Here is a 17,830-nt window from a genome sequence, read left to right on the forward strand (position 1 = left end):
GATAGTAAGAAAATTCCATTAATAGACAAAGAAGAAGAAACAAAAAATAAATCAAACTTCAAATGGAAGAAAGAATTATTCTTTTACTTCGAGTTACAAATCTTCGGGATTATGCAGCTAAGAACAAACTCGGATCATATCTCAAAGATCCACTTTGCATTTTGTATTATCAAAAGGTGTTGAACCATTGATCTTAAGTCTGACTCGATCACAATAGATCTCTAGCGATCGACGTTTCGATGCCCATTTCTCGACAATGTAACTGATAGAAACAGAGCGAGACAAAAATCAGATGGAAGCTAAATTTGATGAGATGCTGATATGTTATATATCTATCTTAAAAGTCAAATGTTTAAAAGTCAAATGTTTATACCTGACATGAGCTGAGAAGTGAAGTTCGGGATTCAACCCATCTGATAGCATCAAATCTTTCATTTGCCCGAAAGGGTATATGAAGTTGACTTCGACGGTGGGGTTCAAGAAGGTTTGGTTTCCGGGCGGTTGCGTGAACGTAGGGATCGTGGTGGTAAACGTCTGACCCATATCATCAAGTGTCATCTTCATAGAATCCATATGAATGGAGGCTCTTTTGTTAGGGTTATAGCTTTTGATGGTGAAAGATATGGAGGCATTGAGCTTTCTATCAGTTAAGCTATGGGGTGTTACATGGCCATTTTCCAATATAAGATTTGGGGTTTTGGGGAAGACAACAAGCCAACAAATGACAATAGCAAGACCGACAAGGAACATGACAGCCAACAAGCTTCGTCCTATGATTCTCATGAGCTTGGTGCGTTTTGCTGTCCCATGTTGATGTCCATAGGAGCTTGGTTTTGGTGCCTCAATGATGGAGGTTGTTGATGATGATGCTTCTCCTTGTGTATTGCTCATCATGTTCTTCAACAAATGTTGTGTTTTTTGTTGGGTTTGATTTGTTGTGTCGTGTATATGTGGATAAGAAATGTGTTTGTTTTGGCTTTCTTGATGAGGGAGTAGAGGAATATATGCTCACCATGTGCATTTGGGTTTTGAGTTTACTTGTAGTCCAAGTTGATACACTTGTAGTTCAAGATTTGGGTTGTCTCGGGGATGTCGATAACGCTACAATCAAGTCTCGTTGTAGCCAGCTCAGTTCTGTAACCACAATTTGTCATGTGTTAAACTCGTCTTACTTTCTTTTTAAATACTTTTTAATTTTTTCTACTATTTACTGGAGTGGACGGAAATCTCAACCTAGGGGTATAATGGTAATTTTACCAATAACATACATACAATATTGTCCCGTTCTTTAACCTATAATGTCCTTAAATATTACTCTTGAATCAAATCTCACACGACAAGAGGAAAAAACGAGTTTCTAGGGTTTTTTTCGTTCAAACTCGGGATTTGGGAAGAACTGGATCTATAAAACACGTGAACTTTAATTTGAGAAACGATTTATTTATTATTTTTAGGGCTCACACGATAAAAAAGGAAACTAGTATTATCAAATGGTACATGGGAAGAGATTGTTTCGTACATGTGTACATGTGTCGAAGTGGGTACTAAAGAACATTTTCTATCATTGTCCAAGCCCACCTAGCAGATATGGTCCGTTTTAGCCTGTTACGTATCATCGTCAGCCGTACTGTTTTAAAATGCGTCTGCTAGGGAGAGGTTTCCACACTCTTATAAGGAATGTTTGTGTAAGTCAGGCTAACAGATATTATCCGTTTTAGCCTCATTACGTACCGTTGTCAGATACTAGAGAGAGGTTTCCACACTCTTATAGGGAATGTTTTGTTCCCACTCCAATCGACGTGGAATTTCACAATCCATCCCTTTGGGAGCCAACATCCTCGTTGGTACACCACCCGGTGTCTGACTCTAATACTATTTGTAATAGCCAAACCTCACCGCTAACAAATATTGTCTACTTTTAACCCATTACATATCATCGTCAGTCTTACGATTTTATAACGCATAATTATGTACAAGTAACCTCTGATCTAAGATACCAATTTCAATATCTCAAGTATTCTAAATTCATAAGAGTATCATAGAATTTGAAAAATTCATACCAATTTCAAAACAAAAATCTTAAGACCTCGATCAAAGGTTGAAACTATTTTCGATCTTCAACCTTTACGATCACGTGAGCATCATACAGAAAGATTCAAACAAATCAATCTGGTTGAGAGGTGATAAAGAAAACGTTTACGTCTAAATTAAATTTCTCGACCAATTGTTACTCAACAAAACATTTTTTTAATTATTTTTGTCTTTTTTTTTAAAAGCCAAAATGTCACAATATTACAAAATTTCCCTTTTTTTAAGAAAAATTAATTCATCCATTTGAATTTTACTTTATTTCCATTTTATTTCAACTTTATCCTCTTTCAAATTATTTCAAAATTTAATCATAGAAGTGGGTAAATTAATAAAAATATATTTAAATTTTATATTTTATCTAAAAAATACTTTTAAATTTTTAAAAGTTTTAATATTATATTTTTTTATCTGTATTCTTTTTTTTAAAGTTTAAGAGTATTATTATTAAAATTTTTGAAACTTTAAAAGTATTTTTGAGATAAATAGAATTAAAAACTATGCCATAAAGAAAATTAAAAACTATACTATAAACGAACAATCATTTCTTTGAAACACGAGACACTCAATTAGAAATGTCATCAAATTATTTATTCTTCGAGGATGTCCTCAACATCGAGAAATATATATCTAAGTGTATGTGCCACCGTTCAGACAATGAATCAAGACAAAAGGTTTAAACATGTTTGTTACGAAAATGTTTCCACAGTTTTATAACAAATGTTTTATTCTCCTCTCGTCTGGATCTCTCAATACGGTAACAACTTAAGCGCACCTCTAACAGGTATGTTTTTCGTTCTCCTCTTTAATTGATGTCGGATCCCTCAATACCGTTCCACTTTGACCCGTTACGTATCGCCGTCAGCTTCACAATTTTAAAACGCATCTGGGAAGGAGTTTTCACGTCTTTATTTATAAAAAAAAATGGTTCGCTGCGCCACTCTGATCTAATAATATATTATGTGAACCTATAAGTTATGGGCCCACCATGCTTCTTTCGACTACATTGTTACATATTAAAGTTCATGGACTAAAGTATTATAGAACTAAATGGTTGCAAACTAAAATTTATAGACTAAATTGTTATTTCATATAAGTTTAAGGACGAAAAGTGTTTTTAACTTTTAATTAATTTTCATAATTTTTTTTTAGAAAGCACATCGGTTAGAGAGGAGAACGAAGCATTTCTCATAAAAGTGTGAAAAATTTTCTCGAATAGACGCGTTTTAAAATCGTGAGGTTGACGACAATACGTAATAGGTTAAATCGAACAAGGTCTGTTATACAATTTATTTATTATTAAATCGAACAAAATTTTGAGATTAAATTTCAATTAAAAATAAATTGAGATATATTTTATACCATCTATTTATTATTAAATGAATATATTGATTTATTTTAATTATAAAATGAAAATAAAAATATTTATATAAAATGCAAAAAAAAAAAAGAATAATAATATTAGGAATATCTTGGGCATTTAAGTAAATTTTTACAGATGGTATTATGGTAATTTTACCATTTATCTTCGTTGAGTTAGGGCTGAAAATCACCATACCCACAGCGTAAGAGCAAAAGAATAGCACGCAGGCGCTGGAACGGAGAAGAAAACTGGAAGATCAGTGGCGTGGGTGGCTTCGGTGAAGAAGCAGGGCTGTGTAGGTCTCAGTGTAGAGGACTGTGACTCGCCGCCGTGTGTCTCAGCTCAGCGGCGGTTTGAGCGTCGTTGTGAGTGTCAGTTTCTTCTGCTTGGAAGCTTTTGATATCGATTACAGGGGCAGCCAGATATGGGTCCTTTTTAAGATGAAATCGACGGTAACGTTGATGTTAACAATCGGTGGAGATTGTGGTTAGCTTTCAGGGGAGTCTGATTCTCAGTTTGTGTGGGTTAATTGCTTCATTGTATCTCTGTATTAACGACTTAATGCTCTTACACTGTAAGTGGAGCCTGCTGTCTGCTAGGAATGTTCTGCATTACCCGTACACTGTAAGTGGTACCTCTAAATTTCTTCCGTTTTTGTTTGTTGGTGTAATATTGCTCCGGAAATCGATTGTTTTGCTGTGAACTGTGTTTGTTACCAATTAGATTGGAAGAAGAATTCTGTTGTGTATCTAAGTTCTGAAGTTGATAGATGTGTAAGAATTGTTGGATGATGGAAGTCCCACATCGACTAATTTAGGGAATGATCATGGGTTTATAAGTGAGGAATACTAACTCCATTGGTATGAGGCCTCTTGGGGAAGCCCAAAGCAAAGCCATGAGAGCTTATGCTCAAAGTGGACAATATCATACCATTGTGGAGAGTCGTGTTCGTCTATCAAGAATGTCCAAATTAGAGTTCATGGCAGTAGTTTGTAGATGTTCTTGATAGGTGGAATCCAGATTATTTCTCAGTCTCTTCTAGGTCTTGATTATTGGACTTTTTGATATAGTAACCTTAGCCAGTTGGGTCTCCGAACCCTCAGAACTCTCATGGATATTCTAACCCCTAGATAATGAATGCGAAAACTCCCAAATTGAGCTGATTTCATTTCAAATGATTGATACCATTTGTCACAATTACGCGACAGTGATTGTGCAATACTTGTTCTATCCTAGCGAACAAGTTAGTTGTCGGCCTTGTCACAAGTTAGTTGTCGGCCTTGTCACGTTTGAGAAAAATGTTTTGGAAAACGTGAGCCAAAAAATATGTTGAAAGCAATGTTATAAGCTAAAAGTGATTAAACAACCACAACGGTTTAGATAGCATATAATCCGTGTAGGAAGACACTCTTGGGAATTCGATCTAGCAACCTTATCGAAGAATAAGACCTTGAGATCTAAACTATCCTAGAACCTCAAAACAATAAGGAAACACCTCAAGGGAAAGTTAATCAAATATCTCAAGCGAAAGAAACTTCTTTGAGATTTTAATTACTCCACAAGCAAGATCGATCATGTCAAGCTTGAATGATTCTCAGCATGCAACTTAATCTACATACGATTAGCATTCCCTTAAAAGATAGCAGAAATTCTCTTTTTACTACATTTTCCAAGTCCAATTTACAAAACAACATACATGACTTCGTATAACCTCAAAATAAAGCCCTTGACTTTCCATGTAACAGCCCAAACTCACCGCTAGCAGATATTATCCTCTTTGGGCTTTTCCTTTCGAGCTTCCCCTCAAGGCTTTAAAACGCGTTCTAGGGAAAGGTTTCCACACCCTTATAAAGGGTGTTTCGTTCTTCTCCCCAACCAATGTGGGATCTCACAATCCACTCCCCTTTAGGGCCCAGCGTCCTCGCTAGCATTTGTTCCTTTCTTCAATCGATGTGGGACCCCCATCAAATCCACCCCCCTTCGGGCCCAGAGTCCTTACTGGCACACCGCCTCGTGTCTACCCCTTCAAGGAACAGCCTCCTCGCTGGCACATCGTCTGGTGTCTGGCTCTGATACCATTTGTAACAGCCCAAGCCCATCGCTAGCAAATATTGTCCTCTTTAGGCTTTCCCTTTCGGGTTTCCCCTCAAGGTTTTAAAACGCGTCTGCTAGGGAGAGGTTTTCACACCCTTATAAAGGGTGTTTTGTTCTCCTTCCCAACCAATGTGGGATCTCACCTTCCTTAAGGCATTTCAAGAGTTCTAACCTTCCTACTTTATGATCATAATTAGCCACTATATAAATAAAAAGATTTAAAATACATTAATGAAACACCATAACTTTATAACTCTAGATTATCATCCACCCAAAATTTGTAACCATACAAGAAAAGATAGAATATTTTTTTACATATTCCTTGAAGTTCATATTGCATGAAGTTCATATTGCATGATTGAGATCTTGTTTCATATCACTTTTGAATCCTTTTTAATCTGTCATTGGCAGGCTTTGATATGGATCATGTTTTCTGAGCTTATATAACCAATCTTTCTTCAGTAACTTAATTTACTAAAATTTTGTTCGTGCACATCAATTATCGAAAACCCGGCTTTGAATGCTCAATAGTCATTTAACAATTCATCAATATCATTTATCTTTCTGAGCTTAAACTTTGTTAAAAACTACATCTTACCCACCTTGACATACACATGACTTATCCTTCGAATTTTGTCTTTGCATGTCTAATACAGAATAGCATTACATCCATCCCAGTTGGTAACCCTCAAAACTGGCTGCTTTATGCCATCAGACGCTTTGGCCATCAGCCATCTACTACCAATATCTCTCCTGATGAAGAGAAGGTGAAGGATGAAGTCTTAAATCAGAATACTGCCACAAGGGAAAATGCCTCGATGTGTAGCCACGAAACCTTCGACGTTTGCATCGATAAGATGTGTAGGTCAGACAATCTTACAGCTGCTGCTCAACTACTTAAATCATTATGTGATAGGAAAATATCTCTTAGCTCCTCCAAGGCATATGATATGGTTTTGCTTGCAGCAAGTGAAAGAGGAGACACTACCCTTTTATGTCAAGTATTTAAAGATTCCCTTGTTTCCCGTAAACCGTTGAGTTCGACCTCGTACATGAATTTTGCCAAGGCCTTTGCCAGGACAGATGATAGTAGCAAGCTACTGGAATATGTCAAAGAAATAATCGAGATGACGTTTCCAAACTTCCTGGTCATAAACAGAATAATCTTCGCCTTCTCCGAATGTAGGGAGATTGATAAAGCCCTTCAGATATTTAATCAGATGAAGCTTCTGTCATATAGACCAGATTTGTACACATATAACATCATTTTGGATGCGCTAGGTCGTGCAGGTCGAATGGATGAAATTCTTCATATGTTTGTTTCCATGAAAGAAGATGGCATCGCCCCAGATATTGTGTCGTATAATACATTAATAAATAGCTTAAGGAAGGTGGGTAGACTAGATATGTGCTTGATTTACTTCAGGGAAATGGTTGCAATGAGAATTGAACCTGATTTGCGTACTTATACTGCTTTGATAGAGAGTTTTGGTCGATCTGGAAACGTCGAGGAAGCTTTGACACTCCTCAGGGAGATGAAGCTTAAGCATATCCGACCTTCGAGCTATATCTACAAGTCTCTCATTAGTAATTCAATGAAGATTGGGAAGGTGGAGTTGGCTATGAACCTTCTCAAGGAGATGAAATTAAGTTACTCAAAACTTGCTGGTCCAAAGGATTTCAAACGAAAAAGAAGTTAACCAATTACAAGGCTTTTCATGGTGACTTTCAGGCTGATAAACCTGTGGATGGCTTTAATCTTCAAACTGAGATTTTCCAGAATTACTGCTGTCTGCAGGTAATATTTGTACCCATTTATCTACCTCTTTGATGTCTGACATGAAATACAAAGATTAGTTACAGTGATCAGTTGAATTTTACTATTTCTAGTATGTATGCTTCAGAGGGACAGAGTTCGGAATTCAAATCTATATCCATAAATACCATATCTTGACTCGAGCCAACTCAATAAGGAAAACACGACATAAAGAAAGCTCGGAATCTGTTTTTTTTATCTGGGTAAAGCTGCTTCTCTCCTTCCCCTCGTAACCTCGGTAAAGCTGCTTGTTTGCTCTCGAACCTTTGACTCTTTTTCCTGACTTGATTTCACGAGATAAAGCAGTTGAGGATTGCAACGTATTTGATCTGGAATTGAGGGACGAAGACGAAGATGAAGAATTGATCGATAACTTGAAACTTATTTGCGAGGACCGGTTTGTTGGTTTGAGAGAATTGTACAGAGAATGGGTATGAAGAAACAGTTTCCTTTGAGTGAACAGAAAATCGTTTATATGCAACTTATTGATCAAACTTGTGGGGATGGAAACCTCAGATCCAGGTTTGGTTGAACAAATTTTACTGTTTAAAAGCCCCTCATGGTTCAGATCTTTCACAGTAGGTTCTCATCGGACATTGAATATGTTTTTTTTTTTTTTTTTTTTTTTTTTTTAGTGGGTGCATAATTCAACCTCTGTCACGGGTTGGGACATAATATCGGCACACTTGTGTTGTCTTGTAATATCTTCAAAAATTTCATTTCAAAGGAAGAGGCCTGAAACAATCATCTCGTAACGCTCGACCACACTTTGACACATGTATGTGTCATGGAGCTTGTTTAGGTCATAGGGGCCAAGAGTGGTGGAGAGCTAACACCATGCCTCCTCCAATCTTTCTCGAGTAGACATCATTTTGGCAAGCGGTCGTACGACCTTATGTATTGTCCGTTGATTATTCAATTGACACAAAATTTGTTGAGCTTTCATCTTTCCTATAAACGAACTTAACTCTAGAATCACATGATGCATTTAGTCAAAATTTGTAACAAATTAATCCTTATCGTAAAGATTTTTAGAAAAAATAAATGTTGATTTTTACTATTTCATGATCTATCCATGTTAAAACAAAGAAAGACGAACTTGTTATTAAATATTGTTAATAAATACAAATCAGAGTGGCGTAGCGGAAGCGTGATGGGCCCATAACCCACAGGTCCCAGGATCGAAACCTGGCTCTTATAATAAAGCTCAAAACGGGCACTTTTCATGTGTCATAAAGCTTGTTGCTGACAATCACATATGTAGGTAAGATAATTTTAGTATAATAACTAATTAAAAAGGCGTAGTGGAAGCGTGGTTGGCCTAACCCACAGGTCCCAAGATCAAAACTTGACTCTCCGATGCACATGAAGAACTTGAGACAGCCTTGGATCCATTTCATGGCTCTCGTGATTACTTCTAATTATAAAAAGATGTTTATGTTTTACGTTGATATCAACAAATAAAACTTCAGTCTTACATTATCAGACATACATATACGTCTATATATACATATATACATACAAATATATTAATATTAGTAAGATCTAGAAGATTCTAGAAATTTGAAAGAAAGAATTGAAAGGAATCCAATTTTGTTATTAATATCTATAACCGTTAGAGCGTATCAACGGATAACAATTTTGTTTGAAATTTGAAATTCAAACGGGGGGCGTCTCCGCAAATTCAAAATAATTTCTTAATTTTCATTTTGGCCCCCTCAACTTTCCATATTTGCGCCGTTTCCCAAATTCAAAACGCTATTTTAACCCCTACTTCTCACGGTTCTTCATCTTCTTCTTCGTCGCTCTTCCAAGGTCTGCGATTTTTCATCTCCCAACTCTCTCTACGTTTTTCTTTCGATTTTGAATCTCTTTCTCTGATCTTGTTCGGATTTCTTCAGATTGAACAAGTGCTTGTGATCTTTCTGTCACAAATCCGGTGCGATGGGTCAGATCCAGTACTCTGAGAAATACTTTGATGATATCTATGAGTACAGGTCTGTTACTAATCTTCCTCGTCTGATCTACGATTACGGATTTTTTTTGTTATGCTGTGATTTTCTCCATCGGCATGGTTTGATTTTCATGGTTTTTGTTGATGGATGTTTTAGGCATGTCGTGCTTACTCCTGATGTGGCGAAACTTCTGCCCAAGAATCGCCTTCTTTCTGAGGTAAGTAATTTCACGATTCTCCTATGTGGAATTGAAATTGGATGTTCATGATTATCCTGTATCAAATTTTCTTGTGTTTAAATCCTGTTCCGCTAATCGGAAATGTGATTAAATTGAAAGAGCGATCTCTTACATCGTACTGTGAACCCTAGCGGTTTCCAACACTGGGAATCATAGATTGTGTGATAGAATCTGGATGCCTTGAATTCATTGTAATTCAATTAAGTGATGATGAACAGAATGAATGGCGAGCGATTGGGGTTCAGCAGAGCCGTGGATGGGTGCATTATGCAATTCACCGCCCAGAGCCGCACATAATGCTGTTCAGGAGGCCACTCAACTATCAACAGCAGCAAGAGAATCAAGCTCAGCAGCAGATTCTGGCAAAGTGATAGGTTTATTATCTTTATTCTCTAGAAACACTATATTTTGTCTAGAACACTAATGGAATCTCTCCCTACAAATCAAAAGAAGAAAAAAATCAGGAAGCTCTGTGGCCCAGTGAGATCTCTGTCATAGTCATAAGCCCTCATTGATCTTGAATTTGTGGTTTTATATTGCTTTGGTATAAAAATATGGTTTTATCCTCTTCTGTTCTTCATGGCTGGCATCAACTACTTCTGATTTTATTGTTGAGATTCTCCTTAATGAATTATCCAATGTTATTTTCAACATTACTTGTAGGGCACAAGTATTGGAAAGAAAAATCCTGAGGATGTGAACATAATATCACTGGTATAATCATGAATTTATTCATATATGACCGACCCTTTTAATTTATTTTCATAGTCTTAATTGGTTGGTTATTAATTATGAATGTTCTACAATGTTCATAGATTTTCTGCTTTTTTGTTTTAACATTTATCTTAGTGATGATCCTTTTCCTGTAAAATTATTATCTAAAGGTGTGTAATGTTTTTCAATCCATTTGATTATTGTTTTGATTTAATCTCATTTGGACCATTTTATTTATTTTTTCATATTCATTAAATTTGACATAACAAAATTCTATATTTTTCATTACAAACGAAAAGATGGATTATTTTGTGAAAGAATTTTTGAATCTATAAAAAGTGAGATTTGTAGTTGTGGAAACTATCTATGTTAGACGAACACGACTCTTCATAATGGTATGATATCGTTCACTTTGAGAAGTTTTCATGAATGTCTCATATCAATGGAGAGAGTATTCTTTGATTATAAACCCATAATCATTCCCTAAATTAGGCGACGTGAGACTTTCATCATCCAACACCTCTCCTTGACAATGGAAGAGAGTATTCTTTGATTATAAACTCATAATCATTCTCTAAATTAGGCGACGTGAGACTTTCATCATCCAACACCTCTCCTTGACAATGGAAGAGAGTATTCTTTGATTATAAACCCATAATCATTCTCTAAATTAGGCGACGTGAGACTTTCATCATCAACACCTCCCCTTGAACAAAGTACGTTTTCCTTTAATCGAGGCTCAACTTGGCTCAACTCCTTTCTTTTTGGAGTCTTAGTCATTTTTTCCCTCTCGACTCCTTTTCTTAGTCATTTTTTTACTTTCTCGACTCCTTTTTCTTTTCTTTTTGGAGTCTTAGTCATTTTTTTACCTCTCTTTTTGGAGTCTTAGTCATTTTTTTACCTCTCGACTCCTTTTTCTTTTTGGAGTCTTAGTCACTTTTTTACTATGCATGAGGCTCGACTCCTTTTCTTTTGAAATTCTTTATTCAACATTTGAAAATTTACCAATCTATTAACATGCTCAAGTTTAGGGCATGGTATGAAATTCGTCGAATCTACAATTTAGACAATTTATTGATATTTCTACGAAATTGAGATCTCAACATTAATGTTGATATTAAGATTCTAAACCTTGATTTTAATATCTAATAATAACCCTTTTAATTCTATTATTGTTAGAATTATTTCGTAAGAAATTAAATAAACTATATGCTTAGTAACTTAGGTAAACTTCCATTTGTTACATAATATAACTTCATTAATCAATCTAACCTCATTTTCCTTCCAAAATAAACGACTAAATTGCAACAATTTCAAATTTTTGGAGCTAATTAAATGGAAATTAACATATCATTTAATCTAATTTTGTTGCGAAGTATTCAACTGTGCATCTTTCGTGTAACTATACCCAAGTAAAAATGCATCTTTCAGCCTCTGTGCTAATCAATCTCAGCATGAACATAGTCAATGAACACAAAATTCTTTTGAAGTTCAAAGAGAGCGTAAGCCAAACCGGCGCTTGCGAGTGCAAGAGCGGCGAGAAGAATACGCATCTGCAAAGCAGAAGGGATGCCGGCTGTGGCTGCAAACACTACAGTTGCTCCAATTAGCAGCTTTTGCAGTGTCTGAAATGTTTTATAAGCTCCTCTACATGATGAACAATGGAGTGTGTGTTGCTCAAATCTGTCCAGCATCTGTATTCGAAATATATATTGAGATAAATCAACCCATAAAACTATAATTTCACCAACCCACACTTTTGCTTTCATTGCCTAAACGTGACATCTCACGTCGGTTGAGGAAGAGAATGAAACAAGGGTGTGAAAACATCTCCCTAGTAAACACTTTTTAAAACTTGGAGGGGAAGCCGAAAGGGAAAGCCCAAAGAGGACAATATCTATTAACGGTGGGCTTGGACCGTTACAAATGTATTAGAGCTACACACCGGACAATGTGTAGCGAGGAGGCTGAGCCCCGAAGGGGGGTGGACACGAGGCAGTATACCAGCAAGGATGCTGGGCCCCGAAAGGGATGGATTGGGGGTTCCCACATCAATTGGAGAAGGGAACGAGTGCCAACGAGGATACAGGCCCCGAAGGGAGATGGATTGTGAGATCCTACATCGGTTGGGGAGGAGAACGAAACATTCTTTATAAGGAGATCCTACATCGGTTGGGGAGGAGAACGAAACATTCTTTATAAAGGTGTGGAAACTTCTACCTAGTAGATGCCTTTTAAAAACCTAAAGGGGAGCCCGAAAGGAAAGCTCCAAAAAGGACAATGTCTACAAGCAGTGGACTTGGGCCGTTACAAATGGTATCAGAGCCACACACCGGGCGATGTGCCAACGAGGAGGCTGAGCCCCGAAGAGGGTGGACACGAGGCAATGTGCCAACAAAGACATTGGCCCTGAAGGGGGGTGGATTCTGAGATCCACCCGAAAGAAAAAGTCCAAAAAAGACAATATCTGCTAGCGGTGGGTTTAGGCCATTACACTAAATCAACTAAACCACATCCTTGGGTTTTTTAATTAGTTTGGTCTGAGTTGAATCCATGTTTGGTGTACGAGTTTCCTTATCCCAGCTTCTTGAATTGATCAGAAGATTCATGCATATAATTTTATAACAACAATCCAGATGCAGGTAAATTTTCTATACCTGACGTTTAGATAGAACTGTTGATGGCAGAGGCTGCTGGTTGCTAGCCCCAAACCATTCAGGTTGGCCCTTTCCGTGCCGCCTCAGCCAATTTCGGAACGCCAGTACCAAACGATCAGCTTGCGTTGGCGTAAATGTTATTTTAGTGTATTCTTTATTTACATCTGTGGAACCTTCCATTGACAAAAATATCTTCTCCTGACCCTGAAGAACAATCATGTCTCCATCATATACCTTATTTGACGTCCAATGCTCGTGCCACCGAGGAACCAACTAATACGAAAGCGAAAATAGTAAGTCAAACACAGTGATCTCGCATATTATAACACATTGCATGATCAACAACAATAGAGATAATGAGCACTGCTTACCTGCCACCACGCAGGACCAGGCATCGAAAACTGGAAGAAGTTTCGAGCACTGCATACAATAGAACGAGTTTTTCCAGGACCCATTGGCACATTGAAGGAGCAAATCCATATTACCCATTTTTGATCTCCGAGTACAGGAAGCTTCGTGTCGATCTCAACTCTGAAGAGAAGAAAAGTTTACATTAGTGTTGTTCTTTTTTTCTTAAGCTCATTCATCATATTCTCTTCTCTAAGCATCTCTATAGGTTCCTCTGCCTCACACCTTCCCTAAAGTTCAATCAACTAGCATCAAAGAAGCACGGATACAAATGTGGGAAGGATTTGTATTCTTAAAAACGAGTGATATCTATTTTGCTCTCAAAATTTATTCAAAGTCAAGTGTTCGATGCTTATCTAACAAATGTTGGACCTTCAATGTACCACTAGTGTACAACACCACATCCGTTGCACTAACGAGTGTCGTGTCAGACATAGACACACTAGCCAAACTAAAGTGTCATTCTCAATAAACTATCAGCCATTATGCTAAGCTACCCACTAATGTTTTGCTCATTGCATGAGGTTCCTGATCATCATACTTGCATAAGCACAAATATTGGTATATAATATCAGAGAATACGCAAAGGATGGTTCCAACAATCTTAAGCTATGCATTATTGAAATGAGAATGCAGGATGAAAATGAGTGAATTTCTTACTTGTTGATATAGTAACAAGGAGCAACAAACTTGGCACTGATCCTTGGGTTCCCCTTATTTGCACCAGAAAATCCCCACGGACCATTAGAATCCAACTTGAAAGGTAAAGGTTTTGCTCGATCCCGCCTCCCTGTAACCTGTGAAGATGTTTTTTTCAGGCATTGAGATTTTCAACAAAAGAAAAGTATGATTGTAACCACTCAAGCCCACTGCGGGCAGATATTGTCCTCTTTGGATTTTCCCTTTCGAGCTTCTCTTCAGGGTTTTTAAAACACGTCTACTAAGGAGAGGTTTCCACACCCTTTAAATGTTTCATTCTCCTCCCCAACCGATGTGGGATCTCACAATCTATCCCCCTTGGGAGTCCAGCGTACTCGCTGACACACCACCCGATGTCTGGCTCTGATACCATTTGTAACCGCTCAAGTCCAGCGCTAAAAGATATTGTCCTCTTTGGGCTTTCCCTTTCAGGCTTCCTCTCAAAGTTTTTAAAATGTGTCTGCTAGGAAGAGGTTTCCACACCTTTATAAATGTTTCGTTCCCCTCTCCAACCAATGTGGGATCTCATAGTGATTTTTCCGACCAAATTTTCTAGTATAGTTGTACTATGATCAGAATTTTCCTATGAAATATTCTTGTTTCGATCTTTTCTAAAGCATAGTAAATATTTAACAGCACTAGCCAGGTAGCATCGAAGTTTTTCGGTTCTTGATACGTAATATGTTTTGCTTCACTGAAGCATCCCCCAGGTCTAGAAGGAACAGAAATACACAAACAAGCATAATAATTCAATCTATAACGAAATCATTGATGGAAAATTCAAGTTTAATTGAAACAAGATCCCTCACTTTAGCCCTCTCTTACCTTGTGATGAGCAAAATCAATGTGGGAAGGATCCGAGACGTTCTCCATTAGTGTATCATAACCATAGAATAGATCCCGCTGAATCGTAACCGATGAGAACTCAGGCTTATAAAAGTCATCAGGGAGCCTAGACAATTACAGTGATAACGAAGGATTGATCAATCATGGTGAAAGATTATCATTGTAAAAACTACTAATCAAGACGTATACACAAAAAGAACTGCAAATCCCGAATTGAATACCTTGGAGGTGTGGTGGCATTGGCTCTTTCCCAACCATTCTCATCTGGCCAAACGAAAAGAAGGCCTTGAGACACCAGAGTAGGGAACCTTGTAGCACACGCTCTAGGCGACTGATGAGCCCGAGATTCCGGGCCTTCTGCTGATGCCTGAGGGATCTTAACACAAGATCCACAACCATCAAAGGACCATCCATGGTATGAACACTGCAAATTGCCATCTTCATCTATACGCCCTTCCTAAAAAATAAACATCAACGCGTCGAAGTAAGCAAGATTTCATCATACTAACTATCTTCTGTTCATCAGACTAAACTATCTTCTGTTTATTCAAGGAAAATTTGCAAAAAAATCAAAACTCTGTGCATAAAATTCTTTAGTTCTTCCCATTTTATCAAGAACAGCAGCTTCACAAAGCTAAAAAATGGAAGAACAAGTCAGGAAGCTTACAGACAAAGGAGCAAGGCGATGAGGGCACTTATCATCAAAAGCAACCCACTCGCTTCTTGATTTATCAAACCAAAGAACAATATCTCTTCCCAGAAGCTGAAACGGCGTTGGCAAAGCAGGGTCCAAATCTTCAATCAGGGAAACAGGGTACCAATTATCCCTCCATGAAAACGGCGAAGACGAGCTCTCATTGCCCGATTCATCCACTTCCACTTCATCCAAATTCTCCGCTTCAGATTTCTCGGAATCCGCCGTCGATGGCGGCGTTGGAGGCGCAGCCACACGAACAGGCCGGATAGCCGACGCCCTAATGTGCGATTTTCTCGACAGAAAATTAGGGTTCCGATCCGAAACAATTAAAGACGGAACTATTCTGAGAGATTTCACATGATTTAACGAAGATGTAATAAGAGTAGCAGAAACAGCAGCAGATGTAGCGATCGAAAGAGCCATTAAAGAAAAACAATCAACACAGAGAATCAAATTCGTAACAAATCTGGATCAAATAAGAACAGGTTGCGTACACGTTTGGAGATGAAATTTCCAGGACTCTCATCTAGAAGCAAAACGAAGCTTCTTTTGGAGCAAACGCAATCGGAGGGAGAGGATTGGAGGGGTTTCAAACAGGGTTTTGGCAATGGATGAATCATGTCCACAGATTTAGAGAAGCGTTTAAAAAGTGGAGAAATGAGAATTGATGGAGAAAGATCAGCGTGTAGCGATGATGGTGGGACAGGAAATTTGAGATTTCTCATGAGAGAATGTGGAAATTGTTCATACGATTGAGGAAAAAACAGATTTGTTGTGGAGATTGTTTGGATTTTTGTTGATCATCCAATGCATTTCACGACTTCGCAACATCAAGTCTTTGGAGCTTAATTGGTATGGCTGCAATGTCAAAATTAATCGATTAAAGTCAAAGGAACAATCTTGACCACTTTGTTCTAGTCAACTAGAGATATTATATTGATAAAATTAAATGCTACTATGATAATTAACAAATCAAAAAGGGGAAGAGAGAGAGAGATAGAGGGAATGTCACAAAATACATTAAAAATTATATATAAGTAATCATTTTTTCGATCTCATTGAAGGATGTCTAGAGATGTCTTGTCTCATGCTTTCTTGTCTCTGTCCCGGTAAAATTTCTCATTTTCTTTTGGTAGGATTGGAGAAAGCAGGTATTAACTTGCTACCACGTCTTTCGTTGTTGTCAAATAACGGTCAACTAGTTTCGAAGACTATAACTTTTTTTTTATTATTATTTTATGAGCTAAAAGGGTTCATTTTAAAATGGTTGGACCAAACGAACCCAAGCCTAAACTTCAAGGACTATAAGTGAATTTTGCCTAATTTTTATGAAAAATCGCTTCGTATAAAGGTAATTACGTAAGAAGGGTGAATACTTGAAAAAACTTCATATCATCCAAGCAAGTTATCTCCTTTTTTGGAGAGTACCTATCAAAAGGTGCATGATGCAACAAAAAGACTGAGTTATGGTGTGGAAAATTCCTCATTGCTACCTCTTGTAGGAGTCTGGGCTATGTCTTAATCTCAATGTGACTGATCATCGTCTCGGTAAGTATTGTCTCACCAACTAGCTAATTAGATGTGAGACCCTCCTCGGGCGAATTCCTCCTTTTGCTCCTCAACATACAAGGTATTAGTCATCGTTTCCAGTAATTGTTCCTCTTACGCACTTTTTGTCCGACTTGTACTAGGTTAGGTGATTGGCAATTGCAGTGGAGGGCTAATTGGAGTCAGAAGTTGAACTTGTATGCTATATATCCCAAGGGGCTAAAACTGGTTCAGGTGAAGCATCAGCCGTATCCACTACTGTTCTTAGTATGTAGCATGAGTGGACGAGGATTTAACAAACCCCAACAACTTTGCTCAACAAATGGTTAATTCCCCTCCCTAAGATTGCTCAAACTGGCACAGAAGATGCTCCAAAATGGCCATGTGACCCAGCTTAACTTGTGGATCGATGGGGCTCTGGTCATTGTTTGAAGGCAGGAGTGCAACAATTCCTCACCGCCAATCAAGACATATGCCTATGCCTATGGGTTTGACACCCATATCACCAAATGGAAGATATGCCAAACTCAGTGTGCAGTGGTTTGTTTGGGTGAATCCTAAAGGCATCATAGAACAATCTTGCAAGTCTATGGAGTAACATAGAGTTTCAACTAACAAAACAGATGGCCAATCGACAGGTTGTTCAATCACTTGCACATTCATGTAAGGAAATCTAAGAGCAAATGATTCACACTGGAGTATGAACT

The 17,830-nt window shown here is 37.7% G+C and overlaps 4 protein-coding genes across 8 annotated transcripts; 2 read left to right on the forward strand and 2 right to left on the reverse strand.

The window, feature by feature from the left end:
- LOC111783397 (uncharacterized protein At1g08160) lies at positions 1-968 on the reverse strand. The gene is made up of 2 exons (XM_023664323.2): positions 374-968; positions 1-262 (listed from the first exon to the last, which is right to left on the reverse strand). The coding sequence occupies exons 1-2, from the start codon at positions 892-894 to the stop codon at positions 142-144; spliced, it is 642 nt and encodes a 213-aa protein (XP_023520091.2). The 5' UTR covers positions 895-968; the 3' UTR covers positions 1-141.
- Positions 969-3,637: 2,669 nt separating this feature from the next.
- LOC111782454 (Tetratricopeptide repeat (TPR)-like superfamily protein) lies at positions 3,638-7,495 on the forward strand. 4 transcript variants are annotated; one of them, XM_087120391.1, is made up of 3 exons: positions 3,638-4,075; positions 6,202-6,936; positions 7,028-7,167. In XM_087120391.1, the coding sequence occupies exons 1-3, from the start codon at positions 4,013-4,015 to the stop codon at positions 7,064-7,066; spliced, it is 837 nt and encodes a 278-aa protein (XP_086976517.1). In that variant the 5' UTR covers positions 3,638-4,012; the 3' UTR covers positions 7,067-7,167. The 4 variants fall into 4 exon arrangements, 2 of the variants coding, with proteins under 2 accessions (XP_086976517.1, XP_023518970.2); XR_002813114.2 differs by adding an exon at positions 7,436-7,495 and having other exon boundaries at positions 3,641-4,075; positions 6,202-7,343; XR_002813113.2 differs by adding an exon at positions 7,450-7,495 and having other exon boundaries at positions 3,641-4,075; positions 6,202-7,343.
- A 1,631-nt stretch (positions 7,496-9,126) lies between these two features.
- LOC111783239 (cyclin-dependent kinases regulatory subunit 1) lies at positions 9,127-10,427 on the forward strand. 2 transcript variants are annotated; one of them, XM_087120434.1, is made up of 5 exons: positions 9,127-9,176; positions 9,263-9,358; positions 9,473-9,533; positions 9,773-9,928; positions 10,218-10,427. In XM_087120434.1, exons 2-4 carry the CDS (start codon positions 9,306-9,308, stop codon positions 9,923-9,925), a joined length of 267 nt encoding a protein of 88 aa, XP_086976560.1. In that variant the 5' UTR covers positions 9,127-9,176; positions 9,263-9,305; the 3' UTR covers positions 9,926-9,928; positions 10,218-10,427. The 2 variants fall into 2 exon arrangements, with proteins under 2 accessions (XP_086976560.1, XP_023519917.1); XM_023664149.2 differs by lacking the exon at positions 10,218-10,427 and having other exon boundaries at positions 9,129-9,176; positions 9,773-10,120.
- Positions 10,428-11,599: 1,172 nt separating this feature from the next.
- Positions 11,600-16,339, reverse strand: ACD1 (Pheophorbide a oxygenase family protein with Rieske 2Fe-2S domain-containing protein). Its single transcript, XM_023663667.2, has 7 exons — positions 15,546-16,339; positions 15,100-15,335; positions 14,858-14,984; positions 13,994-14,130; positions 13,297-13,456; positions 12,926-13,198; positions 11,600-11,962 (listed from the first exon to the last, which is right to left on the reverse strand). The coding sequence occupies exons 1-7, from the start codon at positions 15,996-15,998 to the stop codon at positions 11,708-11,710; spliced, it is 1,641 nt and encodes a 546-aa protein (XP_023519435.2). The 5' UTR covers positions 15,999-16,339; the 3' UTR covers positions 11,600-11,707.
- Positions 16,340-17,830: the final 1,491 nt, after the last annotated feature.

Source organism: Cucurbita pepo, chromosome 20 (genome assembly GCF_057944985.1).
Source record: "Cucurbita pepo subsp. pepo isolate OVF chromosome 20, ASM5794498v1, whole genome shotgun sequence".
Taxonomy (NCBI): domain Eukaryota; kingdom Viridiplantae; phylum Streptophyta; class Magnoliopsida; order Cucurbitales; family Cucurbitaceae; genus Cucurbita; species Cucurbita pepo.